Here is a 15348-nt window from a genome sequence, read left to right as displayed (position 1 = left end):
GAGGGAGGGGCAGAGAGAGAGGGAGACAGAGGATCTCAATCAGGCTTCACGCCATCAACCTGGAGCCCATTGTGAGGCTCGAATTCACGAACTGTGAGATCATGACCTGAGCCTAAGTCAGACAAGAGTTCTAAAGAAATGAGTTCTAAATGTTATAGTCTGCTATATAAACTGAAGAAAATGGCACTTCCTTCTTGTTTCAAGGGTTTTATTTCTAGTACTTTCATTTAGTCTTTAAAATAATTCAACTTCTGATTCTGCTAGTCACTATGTAAGGGACAAGTATCCTTCAAAGTGAGTTATGGGAAGAGTCTTTCCCTTTAAACTTACAAATTTTGTGAACCAACATGATATACTAGATTTGACCATTATTTTTTTCTCAATTAACTTTTGCTTTTTGCTTATGGTATTTTGCTTTGCCCCTACAACTCAATAATGAAATGACTAATAATTCAATTAAAAAATGGGCAAAGGTCTTAATAGACAATTCTCCAGAGAAGATATATAAATGGTTAATGAGCACATGAAAAGATGCTCGACATCATTAGCCATCAGGGAAATGCAAATCAAAACCACAATGTGATACCATTTTACACCCACCAGGACAGCTATAATCAAAAGGACAGATGATAACTGTTGGAGAGGATATGGAGATGTTGGAACGCTTACACACTGCTGGTAAGAATGTAAAATAGTGCAGCCACTTTGGAAAATGGTCTGGCAGTTACTTAAACTTGGACTTACCATAATGCCCATGAGTTTTACTTCTAGGTGTATACCCAGGAGAAATGAAAACATATTTTCATGCAAAACTTGTACATGGATAACGTAAATAATATTAACGCTAATGACGTAGTAAACTCACTTTCCAATTTACCGTGCCAAACATTGTTCTGAGTGCTAAAATGTTAACCCATCTTATCTTTGGCACAGCACTGTGTGGTAGGTGCTGTTACTGTCTCCATTTTGGGAAAACTCAGGCACAGAGAAGTTAAGTAATTTGCCCAAGGTAATACAGCAACTAAATGACTGTCATGTGAAATAGATCAAGGAACCTCTTGGCTTAACATTCTCTAGTGAGAGAGAATCCCAAGGAGGCTCTGCCCCGTCAGTGCAGAGCCTGACATGGGGCTCAAACTCACAAAGCATGAGATCATGACCAGAGCCAAAACCAAGAGCCAGCCTAACTGACTGAGCCGCCCAAGCGCCCCCTTATCATTCTTGACATCTGTGTCACATCCACAGAAAAGCTGTCTTCAGTAATTCTAACTTGCTCTTACATTTTCATATATTTTCTTCATTGCTTTTATCAGTGTTTGAGGTTAACTTTTTATTTTTTAATTGTATATGTTTTGCTCTTGCCTAGTAGAACAGGCAGAAAACACATATATGTTTTCTGACTTACTGACTTGTGGGAGGGTAGGATTTTATATATTCTTCAAATTATGGTTTCATAGGATAAACTATGTGGTTTTTATGCCCTAATGACTCATGCTTTAAGGTGGGAACTGGCCTTTTGATAATATATCTGACTGATTGGACAATACTGCTCTTCTTAAAATGTTCCATGTTTTTTAAGGTGTTGATTTGCTCCTTCTACATGGTGGTTTTATTATTCTTAAGTGTGGGGTGTGGGTAAAGTGTGTGAAAGGCCAGGAGAGCAGTTCTTAGTTATTAGTATTATAGGGACTTTGAAGTGATGTAGCTATAGTCAGCAGAGAAAATATGAAAGATCTTGGGTAATTTTCTAGATCCCTTCTTGCTGATACTAGTAGATTCTAGATTACCACTGTATCAGTCTTACCTTCTATCCTTTGATTGGACCAACACACATACATGTACTCGTGTGTGCATACACACATGTGCAGAAACACACCTTAATGCTCCATATATATAATGTCCTTTCAGCAATAGGCTTCCTTCTGTTATTTTTCTGTTGCCTTTCCCATTTCAGAATGGTGGTGCTTATATTCCCAGTGAGAGAAATAGCTCTGTGTGTGTGTGTGTGTGTGTGTGTGTGTGTGTGTGTGCGCGCGCGCGCGTGCACGCGTGTGTATGAAGGGTGTTGCAATCCATGTACAAATTTTAAAATTCTGAATTTATACATACGTCCTAAAGAAAACATGGACTTATTTAGGAAGGAGTATATTGTACAATTAGATGTCTGAGATTTACATTTTGATATTTTGCTGGGCTCTGCTATATTGTAAAAGGATGCAATATTTAGTATTGTTACAAGTAGCTACATTTTTCAGAATATTAAAATTGGGTCCCATGTAAACAAATAATATTCATTCAATTGAATTCTCTACTTTTTCACCACTCAGCAGAGCAAGAGAGTAAACACTAGGTGCTGAAAAACAAAATGGGAAACTGCAGCCCTGAATGGCTAGGCTCCAGTTGCTTTTACATAGTTTCTAATAACCAAGATTTTCCATGCAACTGACTCTTGATTCTCTGTGCAAGTAGACTACTTGCAGGATGACTAATACAATCTAGATAAAATTAGAAGCAAAACCACTAACGCCATTTTCAACCTTCTCTTTCATCCAGTACTTACAAGGGATGCTGAACAGAAGTTACTGTATTTAAAAACATTGTATGCTTTAAATACATACACAAAAATAAACCTATTGCGCATGACTGGGAAGATTCAAAGAATAGCAAAACCACGTCCCTCCCCTAGAGGAGATTATAGCCCACTAGTCCATGGATTCACTTCAATGCCCCATTGTATATATGGCTATAGGTAATAATAAAGTGCTTATACACATGTAACAAGGGTACTACCTCTACCTGAAAGGGTCAGAGAACTGAAAAGTATTTCAGTTCAACTCTGAAGTTTAAATACAGTTTTGCCAGGTGAAGAAGGAACCAAAGGAAACAGCCTACAGAGTCTTAGAATTCTGAAAAGGCCATGTTTGCCCAGGAATAGGATGAAATTCAGGAAGGCACAAATAGAAAACAGTTTCCTTAGATGAGAAGCAGGAGTAAATTTCAGCAGATGAAGAGTGGGAGAGGAAGAATAAAATAAGATGAAATGTGTTTGATACTAGTTTATGAGGAATGTTTTATATCAACAACCAGATGTTTTCTAGTAAGTGAGTATGATGATTCCTTTTACTTATTTGTAGGCTAATGCTAGCAGTAATGGGGAAACTGCTCTTTACCTGTAATACCATACATAAAGTGTTCTTCTGGAGAGCTGCTCTGTTATTAGTACTAACAAGGGTCTACAGTATTAATTCAGCCTGCTAGTATGCCTGTGTCTACCTCAACTACCCCGTTGATGTGTTTAAATTTAACTTTGGTATTCTTTCCAGATAGGTCAGGGCAAAAGATGGAGTTAGGTCAACCTCACATTTTCAGTTTAGAGTTTGTACATTAGGTGAAATTTGGAAGTAGTCTGTGGTCCAGCTGGAGCTGGATCTAATGGGGAATGTGAGGCGCAGGGAAAGTACAGCCTGGTCAATGACATGGTTGTCATTTCAGAATATTAATGATGGGATAGCTGATATGTTCCTGACTGCGATAGGTTGTTTGGCATAATTTTAAGAAGGTTTCTAACTGAACAGGTATATAAGTCTTGATGATTATTGTGTTCTCCAACTGCCCTTTAAGGATACGTGTGAGTGCCTGCCTTGGGCCTTGTGTGTTAGATCATCCTTCTATGGGATAAGGAGCATATGGGGGCATGGAAACATGACTAACCACTCATAGCCATATTATCTCCTTTTTCTAGATCCTGCTCTGGCTACTAGACTCCAGAATTCCCTGTTAAAATTGCCAGGCCTGTTCAAGTTTCAGGCCCCTTTTCTAGATACATCTTCTTAAGGACAGTGTGAATACCTCTAGGCCCAAAAGGTGGTTGAAAAGTAGCTGTTGGATATGTGCAGTGCTTTCCACATTCATGGCTAAATCCCCTTGGTGCTAGATGGAGTCAGGTGGAACAGGAAAGCCATGGGCCTCCTTTTAAATTCCTGAAAGTGTTAAGAACAGCCTATCGGATCTGATAGAATCAGTTGGGAATGCAGAAGTTAAAATGATCAAGAGGCTACAATATAGAATTGTATATGTCAACTGTCATATGTATACAATGTATACATATGTATACAATATGTCAACATGTCAACTGAGCTCTTTAGAGAAGGTGTACGCTACTCTTTTCTTTTTTAAAAAAAATTTTTTTTTAACGTTTATTTATTTTTGAGACAGAGAGAGACAGAGCATGAACGGGGGAGGGGAAGAGAGAGAGGGAGGCACAGAATCGGAAGCAGGCTCCAGGCTCAGCCATCAGCCCAGAGCCTGACGCGGGGCTCAAACTCACAGACCGCGAGATCATGACCTGAGCTGAAGTCGGACGCCTAACCGACTGAGCCACCTAGGCGCCCCTATGCTACTCTTCTCTTAAAATTATCTGTCTCAAACTCCTTGCTGTGCTGGAGACAGATCTTAACACTAGTGTTTGTATTTCCAAACTTTTCTACCTTCCTATATTCAATTTTTTTAAGTTGCAAAGTAAAAAGTTTCTAAAGAGGATTATTGAATTATGGTCTTATACACTAATTCCTTAGGATGGCCAGGTATAGTCACTGGACTTTGAATGAACAAATTAATTTCATGTACTTATATTTGAAGTAGAATAAGATAATCAAAAGTGAATTGGCATGAAAATACTTAAATAAGTAAATACCACTAGGCCTGTGGAATTATTTTCACTCCATTTTAAAAAACAAATATATTAGTATTACAATTTCATTGTTTTCTCTTTTACTGGTTTCTCACTAGTATAATACATACAAAATAATCATTTTTTTGATTATGTATTATTTGATGTTATGTAAGTATCATATTAGGACGAAAAAACAATATACATAAACACACACACATAGGTGTATACATACACATACACACACACTGTATGTGTGTGCATATATATGGCCTAGTCTCATATGTCAATCTTCAGACCATACTTTAAAGGGAGTGTTCTTTTTCCTTCATTAGAAAAAGAATAAGTAGGGACGCCTGAGTGGCTCAGTCCATTAAGCGGCCGACTTCAGCTCAGGTCATGATCTCTCGGTCTGTGAGTTCAAGCCCCACCTCAGGCTCTGTGCTGACAGCTCAGAGCCTGGAGCCTGTTTCAGATTCTGTGTCTCCCTCTCTATCTGACCCTCCCCCATTCATGCTCTGTCTCTCCCTGTCTCAAAAATAAATAAAATGTTTAAAAAAAAAAAAAAGAAAGAAAAAGAATAAGTAATAAGGGCCTGATTTTGAATAGGAAAGGTGTCCTAAGTGAATTTATTGGCTTTGTAACTCAATCTTCAGAAAGAGTAAAAACCATTTCTGGAGATCAGAAAAACAAAATTAGATAGCTTTTCATGCAAGCCTGAAGGACTGTTTTGTTTTTGGGTGCCATACTTTGTTTTCTAAAGAGGATGGATGTTTGTTACATTTGGGGAGTTATCAAGATTTCCTTTAATGCTCCAGAGTGTGCAAGTTAATGATTTTAGCCTATAATTTTTTATATCATTTTAAAGAAGAAAAACTGTTGGACAATTTGGATATCAGATGGTTTATTTCCCAAATCATATTATGGTCTTAAAATTGTTCTGTGTAAATGTTTTGTGTAGTTTGCACGTGCCAGTTCTATTTATTCTAAATCACTGTTGATTTTTTTTATTCCGTTCAAGAAAATATCCAATTAAAGTCAATGGAATATACATGCTGTAAAATTCCTGAGTAGTTATGGGGAATTTGGGCAGGTAGATGTTTACCCTAACTTTAAATTATAAGTGACATGCTTTACTTTATATTCAGTTGAATACTACTTAATGAAAGTATGTAAATGGAAGTCTCTATTCCTTTCATATGCACAATATTCCAAAATAACTTGTGGAAAAGAAAGTACTAGAAATTAGGTTTAAATTTTTTTTTTATGTTTATTTATTTTTGAGAGACAAAGTGTGAACAGGGGAGGGGCAGGGACAGCGGGAGACACAGAATCTGAAGCAGGCTCCATGCTCTGAGCTGTCAGCACAGAACCCGCGGGGCTAGGACTCACAAACTGCGAGATCATGACCTGACCCAAAGTCGGACACTTAACTGACTCAGCCACTCAGGTGACCCTGGGTTTTATGATATAGACAAGTTACTATTACTTTTTACAACAGTATTTTTTTTACTGGTACTTTGGTAGCTTGTGCAGAATATGTATGAATCCAGTTGACTCTGAAATAGATGGGAATAAGTATATATTGTTTCTTTTCTGAGTGTCTTATCAGAATTTAACTTTTCTTCTATCTTATGCTAACATGATATACCGAATTCATGCTACAGTTGTGGGATTTCACATGAGAAAATAAACTCAATAAGATATATTGCCTAGTAACTAATTATCAAGTATGTCTGATAAGAACATAAAAACTGTTTAGCTTATGTTTAAAACCCTTTGGTGATGGAGATTATTTTTGCACCGGTTTACCATATGAGTTCATTATTCTGAGATTATCCATACTTGTCCCCAACAAAGAGCTGTTTTTTTGTAAGTAGCTGTTATTTTGTAAGCAGCTGTATGTAGAATATATGTTTCTTCCACTCAAAGGTCAGGATTCAAAACCAGTTATTAGCCTAGATTTAATTGCTGTGCTGACTACTTCTTTTTCCCAGGAGAATTCCTATTTCAGCCAATCTCTTGGTCTTCATCTTCCACGTTTTACATTTGCCATATTGCTCTACAGTATGTAACAGAAAGATGACAATCTATTTGTGGTTTTTGTGAATTGATTATAGGAGCAAATGAGAAATATGTATTGATCCCATTACAAACTTCTTCCAGCTCCAGATTATGCTTTACTTCTTTTTAAAAAATTTTTTTTAATGTTTATTTATTTTTGAGAGAGAGAGAGAGGCAGAGCGTGAGCAGGGGAGGGGCAGAGAGAGAGGGAGACACAGAATCTGAAGCAGGCTCCAGGCTCTGAGCTGTCAGCACAGAGCCCGACATGGGGCTCGAACTCACAAACCGTGAGACCAGGACTTGAGCTGAAGTCCGATGCTTAATCAACTGAGCCACCCAGGTGCCCCAATTATGCTTTACTTCTTAATGAGCTGTCTCCAATTAGAGGACACTCCATAGATCAGGTAGTATCTCTGAGGAAGGCAGATGTTCCTTGTGACATTTCATTTGCAAACTATCAAAATTGTTGATAGTAAGAAACTGAACCATTCAGAAAAAAAAATTCAGTCAATAAAAGAGAAGTGAAGACGGCACTTATTTATCAAAAAAGAAAACAAAATACCTAGGTATAACTAACCTTAAAAAGAAATGTCAAAAAACACATGCAGAGAAATGTAGAACACACCTAAAAGACATAGAAGTATACTAGGAGAAGTGAATACTGGAAGAAAGTATCCATTTTCTTGGATAGGAACACTCAAATATCATAAAGGTATCATTTATTCTTAATTTATGAATTTAATGCAGTCTTATATGCATACAATCTCTCTCTCTCTCTCTCTCTCTCTCTCTCTCTCTCTCTCTCTCTCTCTCTCTCTCTCGGCATTTGGTTCTTTTTTTTTTTTTTTAAACTGGTGCTTTAGGGGCACCTGGTGGCTCAGTCAGTTAAGCGTTTGACTCTGGCTTAGGTCATGATCTCGCAGTTTGTGGGTTTGAGCCCCACGTCAGGCTCTGTGCTGACAGCTCAGAGCCTGGAGCCTGCTTGGAATTTTGTGTCTCCTTCTCTTTCTGTCCTTCCCCCACTTGAGCTTTGTCTCTTTCTCTCTCATTCTTTTAAAAATAAACATTAATAATTTGTTTTTGAAAAACTAGTGCTCTATATAACTGATTAGAAAAATCATTTGGAAGAATGAAAAAGCCAGAATATCCAGCAAAATCCTGTAAAAGAAGAGCATGAGAAAAAGTGGTTCTAAACCTTTGTAATATATATATATATATATATATATATATATATATATATATATATTTTTTTTTTTTTTTTTTTTTTTTTTTTTTTACTAGACAGCCCAGTAGAGCAGAATAGAAAATTCAGGAAAGATCCAGAAGTTTGAAAAAGTAATGCTGACATTTTAAATCAGTGGAATGGGTAGACTTTTTAATAACTGTGCTGGGATAACTGGATATCTATATGGAAAAAGATAAAAAGTTAGATCCATTTCTGACACCATCTACCAGATTACGTTTAAAATGGATCAGAGATTTCAATGTTAAACATGAGATTATGGAAATACTAGAAAAAACCTGGGCAAATGCCTCTGTAGTCTGACAGTAAGCAAAAGTTACCTAATACTAACTAAAAGGCAGAAGCATTAAGGAATCAAGTGATGGATAAATTTGGTTGCACAGAAATTTTTGTAAATGGCTGAAAACCCCCACTGTAAGCAAATTGCTGACTGGGAAAAAAAAATTTGTAAGTCTTATGATAGACAAGAGGTGTTATCCCTGATATATAAACAATTATTAAAAAGTCCAAATGTGTGAGAATGTCTGTGAATCTGGGAACTATGAGGAAACAAGCCTTTCATACATGGCTTATGGAATGCAACATGTTACGACTCCTTTGAAGGTGACTTTGAATCTAGTTGATTTTCATAAGCATTTACTTTTAACAACTCCTTGGTCCTACTTCTAGCAATCTATGTCAAAGATACAGTGGCAACAATACAAAAAGCCCAATCCATAGCACTACTTATCACAGCATTACTTTTTTGGGGGGTGGGTAGGGAGGGCAGGGGCAAAGGGACAGGGGGAAGAAGGAGAATCTGAAGCAGGCTCCATGGACAGCATGCAGGAGACAAAAGCTTAAGCGACTGAGCTGCTAGTATTACTTTTAATAGCAAAAGACTGGAAATAATGCTATGCCCATCAGGAGGGAGCTAGTTGAAGAAAGGGTGGCGCATTCAGAATGCAGGAATATGCAGCACGGAAGAGAAGTGTCCTTTTCACTGTCTGGTGTGTGGGCTGGAATGACTTGAAGACTAATCGCCTACAAGAGAATCTCCACGTGACCCTGTTTCCTCACAGCCTGGCAGCCTCAGGGCTCCAAGCAGGTGTCCTAGGGAATTGTGCAGAAGCTGCATTGCCTTCTCCAAGGGGACATAGCATCCCCTCCCTGCATGGGGTTGGTTACAAGCTAGTCACAAGTTGGTCTATGTTCAGAGTGGGACTGTGCCTCCTCCACAGCCCCCCATGCCTCCCACTTCTCACTGGGTAAATGTTAAATATTTCCTTTTTAACTTTTTTTTTTTTTTTTTTTTTTATTTAAGAAAGAGAGACAGAGACAGAGCATGAGCATGGGAGGGGCAGAGAGAGAGGGAGGCACAAGATCTGAAGCAGGCTCCAGGCTCTGAGCTGTCAGCACAGAGCCCGACGCAGGGCTCACACCCACCAACAGTGAGATCATGACCTGATCCGATGTCAGACGCCCAACCGACTGAGCCACCCAGGTGCCCCAAAGGGAAGTGTTAAATATTTTGAGATGTTTCCAGAACCACATGCTGTTGACTCTTTATGAAATAATCTTGTCCCTTTCTCTCACACATGTATACACAGAACCCAATCCGATCAAGGCTGTAGATCTAATTACTGACTTATAGTAAATGCAGAGGAATAATTTCAATCAGCAGAACTCAGACGGTGGGAACTTTACAGGACAAAAGATCTGCTTTCTTCAACAACAACAAAAGTATATGGAGAATAAACTAGCTGGAGGGAGAAACTATAGATTAAAAGGCACTGAAGGGGCCCATCTGTCAGTGTAATGAGTGAAATTGCATTGCATGACCCTGATTCAAACGAACAAACATGAAAAAAAAAAAGTCAGGGAAATGTGAACACTGACTACCTGATAGTATTTGAATATGCTATTAAAATTATTAATTTTTGGGGCGCCTGGGTGACTCAGTCGGTCAAGTGTCTGACTTCGGCTCAGGTCACGATCTCACTGTCCGTGAGTTCAAGCCCCGCGTCGGGCTCTGTGCTGACAGCTCAGAGCCTGGAGCCAGTTTCAGATTCTGTGTCTCCCTCTCTCTCTGACCCTCCCCCATTCATGCTCTGTCTCTCCCTGTCTCAAAAATAAATAAAACGTTAAAAAATAAATAAAATTATTAATTTTTTAGATATGATAAGGGTTGTAACAGTTATCTTTAAAAGATAAAGGTAATTTTATTTTCACATAACTAAATCCTAAATTTCATTTAACATATGTTACCTCTTTTTTTCCTCTTAGAAAATTTAGTTTGAATATTCTTTTGGCTAAAATGTTAACTTTTTGGCTGTAATGTTTGCCCTATGGCTTTCTTCATTCTTCAAATGAATACTGGTTGCTTAAATCCCAGTGTAATCTTTGTAAAAATCTTCTAATGATATAAGCCTACATATTTAAATTAATTCCCAGAGATACTGTCATTCTAAATTTAATTGTGCGGTAAGAAATAAAGGTGTTATTTTTAGTGTGTTTTTCCCATTACATAAGCATCTATCTTGGTAATCTAAATAGCTTCTTAATTCTGTAGTTTAAGGTTTTATCAATAATCCTTTTGTGGGTTGAATCTAAATTAAGATGCTATTGCCCAAACAATTTTCTTTGGTTTTCTCTTATTTTAAAAGAAAACAGAGGGACGCCTGGGTGGCTCAGTTGGGTAAGCATCTGACTTTTGATTTCGGCTCAGGTCATGATCCCACGGTTTGTGAGATGGAGTCCTGTGTGGGGCTCTGCTGGGCATGGAGCCTGCTTAGGATTCTCTCTCTCTCTCTCTCTCTCTCTCTCTCTCTCTCTCTCTCTCTCTCTCTCTCTCTCTCTCTTCACCCTCCTTCCTCCCCAACACCTCCCCCATTCATGCTCTCTAGTGTGCTCCCTCTCAAAAAAAAGAAAGAAAAGGAAAAAATAAGAAAATAGGGTGTGTTGACTATGTTGGTGTTGATGTTTACACAGATCTGCACATATGCTAAAATGATAAAATTGCATGGAATTAAATATACCACATACCCATAACGCACGCACACACACACACACAGACAAGTATAGGTAAAAATTGGTGAAATCTGGATAAAGTCCATGGGCTGTATCCCAAGGTCAGCTTCCTGGTAGCGATAGTGAATGTTAGTTTTGCCAAATGGTACCATTGGAGGAAACTGGGCAAAGAGTATAAGACATCACTCTCTATAATTTCTTACAGCTGCATGTGAGCCTATAATTATCTCACAATAAAAAGCTGAAAAGTAGATTACATTGACTTTACTATTTTTGAATGGGAAATTACTATTATAAGAAAATCAGACATCAAATCTAGTTAGAATAGTAAACACAGTTTTTTTCTGAATCCTAGTTTTTAGCTTTTGATTTTTTTTAGCTTTTGATTTTTAAAATTTTAATTAGAATAGGACCTGAATAAAGTCTTAAAAACTGATATTGCTCAGCAAAAACATTTTTAAATATGCCATGACAAACACAGAGTCCTCTGGAAATCTTCAGTAACTGAAGGCATGCTAACGGTTGGGATGCTACAGAGAATGAGGTCTCTTGGTAGATGCTGGGGAACTTACGTACACAACTTAATTTAGACTTAGAGACAGCCACAGTTTTGAGAACCAGGAGGGTCCCTTTATACCTTCTTGTTTATAACTATCTTTATTACAAATGAAAGACTGAACCCAGAAAGGTTAAGAGACTTTTCCAAGGTTCTACACTAGAATGTGTTTTAACACACTAAAATGTGTTTTAACACATTAGTGATTGATTTTGCTTACTTTTTTATCTCTGGCCATCTTTTTCTTGCTTCATGTGTCAATCCATACATTTTTACTCTCTATTTTAATAACTTTTTCCTTTAGTTCTATTCATCTAAGTTACCATAAGCATAGTAGAAACAAATGAACAAACAAATGATCGTTTGAGTGTACACTTTTTGAGTGTATATTTTTAAGTGGTGACGTTTATGTGATTAAAAACCCCTGTTGTGTGTGGATATTTTGTTAGTGGTTTGCCTTATGTATTTGTATTCCTATACCTCTCTGAGACTTTTTTTTCGCTTGATTTAAAAGAAATACCTCTTAATATGGTGTGGAAAATAAGGGGCAGTGGGGTTGCTGCAGGGTATCCAGGCAACCTATGCAAATGTATGAGCCCTATGCAAATGTGTGAGCCCTATGGAAATACATGAGCCCTATGCAAATGCATGACTATAGGATGCAGTTAAGAACATGGGCCCTGAAGTCTCACTGCCTAGGTTCTACCACACTGTGACCTTGGGAAACTTTCCCAACCTCTCTGTTCCTTAGTTGCTTCATTTGTTAAGTTGCATTGATAATACTGTCCAGCGGGTAGGATTGTTGTATCAAATGTGCTGATAGATGAAAAATTGATTCAAACAGCAGCTAGGAAGTATTGAGTAAATGTTAGCTGCTATATTTAAATGCCGCTCATAGTTTTGATTTTACTCTTATTAGACATCAGTTAGTCCTGGAGCTGCACTGGGGACTGTGGGAAAGGTGACAATAAGAATATGATCAGGAGTATGTATATGATGAAGAATCAATAAATCACCTTTGAGCACCTGTAATGTCAAGGGCAAATGGATGTATGAGAAAAAAGGTGGGTTCTTTAATTTGGTCCATAATCTGGTTTTCCTCTTGAATCTTATACCTTTGGTTAATCAACCATTTAACAAATATTTGTTGAGTGCCTCCTTGTAATGCTGGTTGTTGTTGGCTTGGAACTAGAGATACGGCAGTGAATAAAATACACAGAAATCCCCACAGCTGTATTGGTTACATTTTACTGGCAGGAGACAGGCAATAGACAAAAACAAATTAAGTAAATTATGGAGTACGTTAGATGGTAATAATTGCCATGGGAAAAGGCATACAAAAGAGGCTTAGAGGGCTAACGGATGCTAGTAAAGGAAAAGTGTAATTTTAAATAAGATCATCAGGGTAGGCTTCATTGAGAAAGTGCTGTTGGAACAAACAATGAAAGAAAATGTACGTGCATATGGGAGAAGAGCATCCAGGCAGAGGGAGGCATTAGTGCAAAGGCCCTGAGGCAGCAGTATGTCCAGCTTATTTGAGGAGCTGCAAAGAAGCCAGTGTGATTAGAGTAGAGTGGGCAAAGGGGAGTGTGAGTGTAGTTGGGAAATTTGAGAAAAAGAGGGGAGTCAAAGATGATATTGAAGATTTTAGCCTGAACAGCTGAAACATCGGACTCTCCAAGTGTAAGGTGGGAAGGCCGATGGTGGAGCAGGAAGAAAATTAGTGGGAAAGAGTGAACTAAATGGCAGATAGGGTTTAAAATTTAAAATAGTCCTTTTCAGTCTGTCTTAGGCCAGGAAAGCTAAGTCTCTCAGATCACCTCTTCAGCATCAGGGAGAGGTCAACTTACGTATCTTTGAGGCAGAAGAGAAGCCTGCCTCCCCTGGCTCCTCTGTCCCTGAGTGAAGTTCTTCATCCATTTGGTTGGTGCTTCCCTGCTGGCGTTTATTTGATGGCTGGAGTCTGTAGCTGGTGTAACTTGTCATCTGCTGCATTTCATCTCGGGCAGCGTTTCCTGTAGCACTGGCCAACCTGACCTCCCGTCCCCTCCTGCTGCTGCCCTCAGTTCCTCTGAGACCTGGATATGTGTCCACTTTGATTCCACGGAACCATCTGCTTTGTAGCCTCCCTTCATTATGGCAGCCTCTCAGAGGTAGGTGCCCCCGCCAGACTGTCAGCGGCTTCTGCTTTCTTCTCGACAGCGCAAGAGCCAAAGGCTAATCGGCAGATTGAACCTTGGGTCCCCCTGCTACCTGACAGTGCTCTCCTGCCAAGGCGCTGTGTCTTTGCTGTCTAGGGCAGCCTGAGAGGCAGTCACTTTTCAGAGTCTTGAACAGGAACCAAGAATCGAGAGCCCTGCGCTCCCCTCAGTTTTACCCTTGCTAATCTGATGAACTGCTGCTTCTCTAGACAGAGAACCGAGAAGGGAAAATCAGTTCATATGTGAGACAGTCTTGTTTGTTTTCCTCTCTCTTCCCTGCCCTCTTTTAAGCTATAAAAGGAACCGAGTCTCCTGTTTATCATGTCCTGTTACTTTTGGATCTCCGTTATTTTAAAGCTATATGGTCAGCTCAATGAGCTTGTCCCTTGGTTTGCTAAAATGGGAGACAGTATTTTCTTTCAAATTGATATCTAGCTCCAAAAATCCTATTTTGCATGAAAGAAGATGAACATTACATTGTTCTTTCTCCTTGTATTTTTTGTTTTATTTTGAGAGAGAGAGAACGAACATGCCAAGGAAGGGCAGAGAGAGAGGGAGAGAGAGAGAATCCCATGCAGGCTCCCCACCATCAGCACAGAGGCCGATGTGGGGCTAAAACCCATGAACTAGGAGATCATGACCTGACACCAAGAATCGGAAACTTAACTGACCCAGCCACCCACGTGCCCTGTTCTTTCTCTTTGAATCCCTGAAGTCCCTAAGTGCTAAATTACTAAGTCAAAGCAAAACCCTTAGTTACTAATTGTAACCTCCACTCAGATAGATGCTTTGGACTGACCAGGACAAAGCCCATATTCCTCAGAAAGACAAGTTAAAAACTAATAATTTTAAACATCTGTAGCTAGAATACCTATGGTCTCTAAAATATATACATTTTTCCTTTTTGTAAACGCAAGTACACAAGTCCTATGAAATAGCTTTGCTTATTTAGATGACATAATAATGATATTTCCCAAAATGTTGAAGTGTATCTGATTTTCATCTTTTGCCATACTCACTCTTTGTTCAATGAATCTTCTTATGATCATCCCTGAACTCTTGTTTAATAAAATAAAACAAAGCACATTCGAAATCTGATTTAACATATCTTCACATTTTGAGGTAAGCAGATAGAACAGATGTTAGAGCATAACTTCCTCTGTATTTCTATTTAAAAATGTTAGCCTATTTTCTATTCAGCATTTTCCAAGTTAGCATGAGTTATTAAAAACAAAATGCAAGCACAGACAAAAAAGAAAATGGCTGTGCCTTCTTATTTTAAGAATAAAATCAATTAAATAAGGTTTTTCAAATGTGATCTTAATAGTAATAAGTTTAGAGAGGGGAAAAATAGGTAATTTAGAAAGTATTTCATTAAAAAATCCTAATCTCAGATGTTTCAAAAGATGTGTTTGAAGACATTCAGTTGAATGACGGTTAGATACATTTTGGGAGATATAATTATGGCATGAAAATAGAAAATCCATTACCTACTCTTTAGTACCTCTAAATTATTTTTATTGTATAAGGAGGCCTACCATTATACTTCTAGTTCATCTGTAAGATCTTTTATAGTAAAGCTAAAATAAGAGAAGGAAGTCTTGTA

At 38.2% G+C, this 15348-nt stretch overlaps 1 protein-coding gene across 16 annotated transcripts in view; it reads left to right on the top strand.

Moving 5' to 3' along the window:
• Window positions 1-15348, top strand: part of CEP128 (centrosomal protein 128) — a 401019-nt gene that overhangs the window by 200458 nt on the left and 185213 nt on the right. Inside the window, exon 20 of one of the 16 annotated variants that reach the window (XM_045060330.1) lies at window positions 604-629. The exons of the other annotated variants lie outside the window; for them this stretch is intronic. Coding sequence (XP_044916265.1) covers window positions 604-614 — 11 coding nt within the window. The 3' untranslated portion in view covers window positions 615-629. Of the gene's footprint in view, window positions 1-603; window positions 630-15348 lie in introns of those variants that run through there. 16 annotated transcript variants of the gene reach the window in all.

Source organism: Felis catus, chromosome B3 (genome assembly GCF_018350175.1).
Source record: "Felis catus isolate Fca126 chromosome B3, F.catus_Fca126_mat1.0, whole genome shotgun sequence".
In the NCBI taxonomy this organism is placed as follows: domain Eukaryota; kingdom Metazoa; phylum Chordata; class Mammalia; order Carnivora; family Felidae; genus Felis; species Felis catus.
The sequence above is the reverse complement of the archived record's forward strand: the minus strand, read 5'-3'. Positions and strand labels throughout refer to the sequence as shown.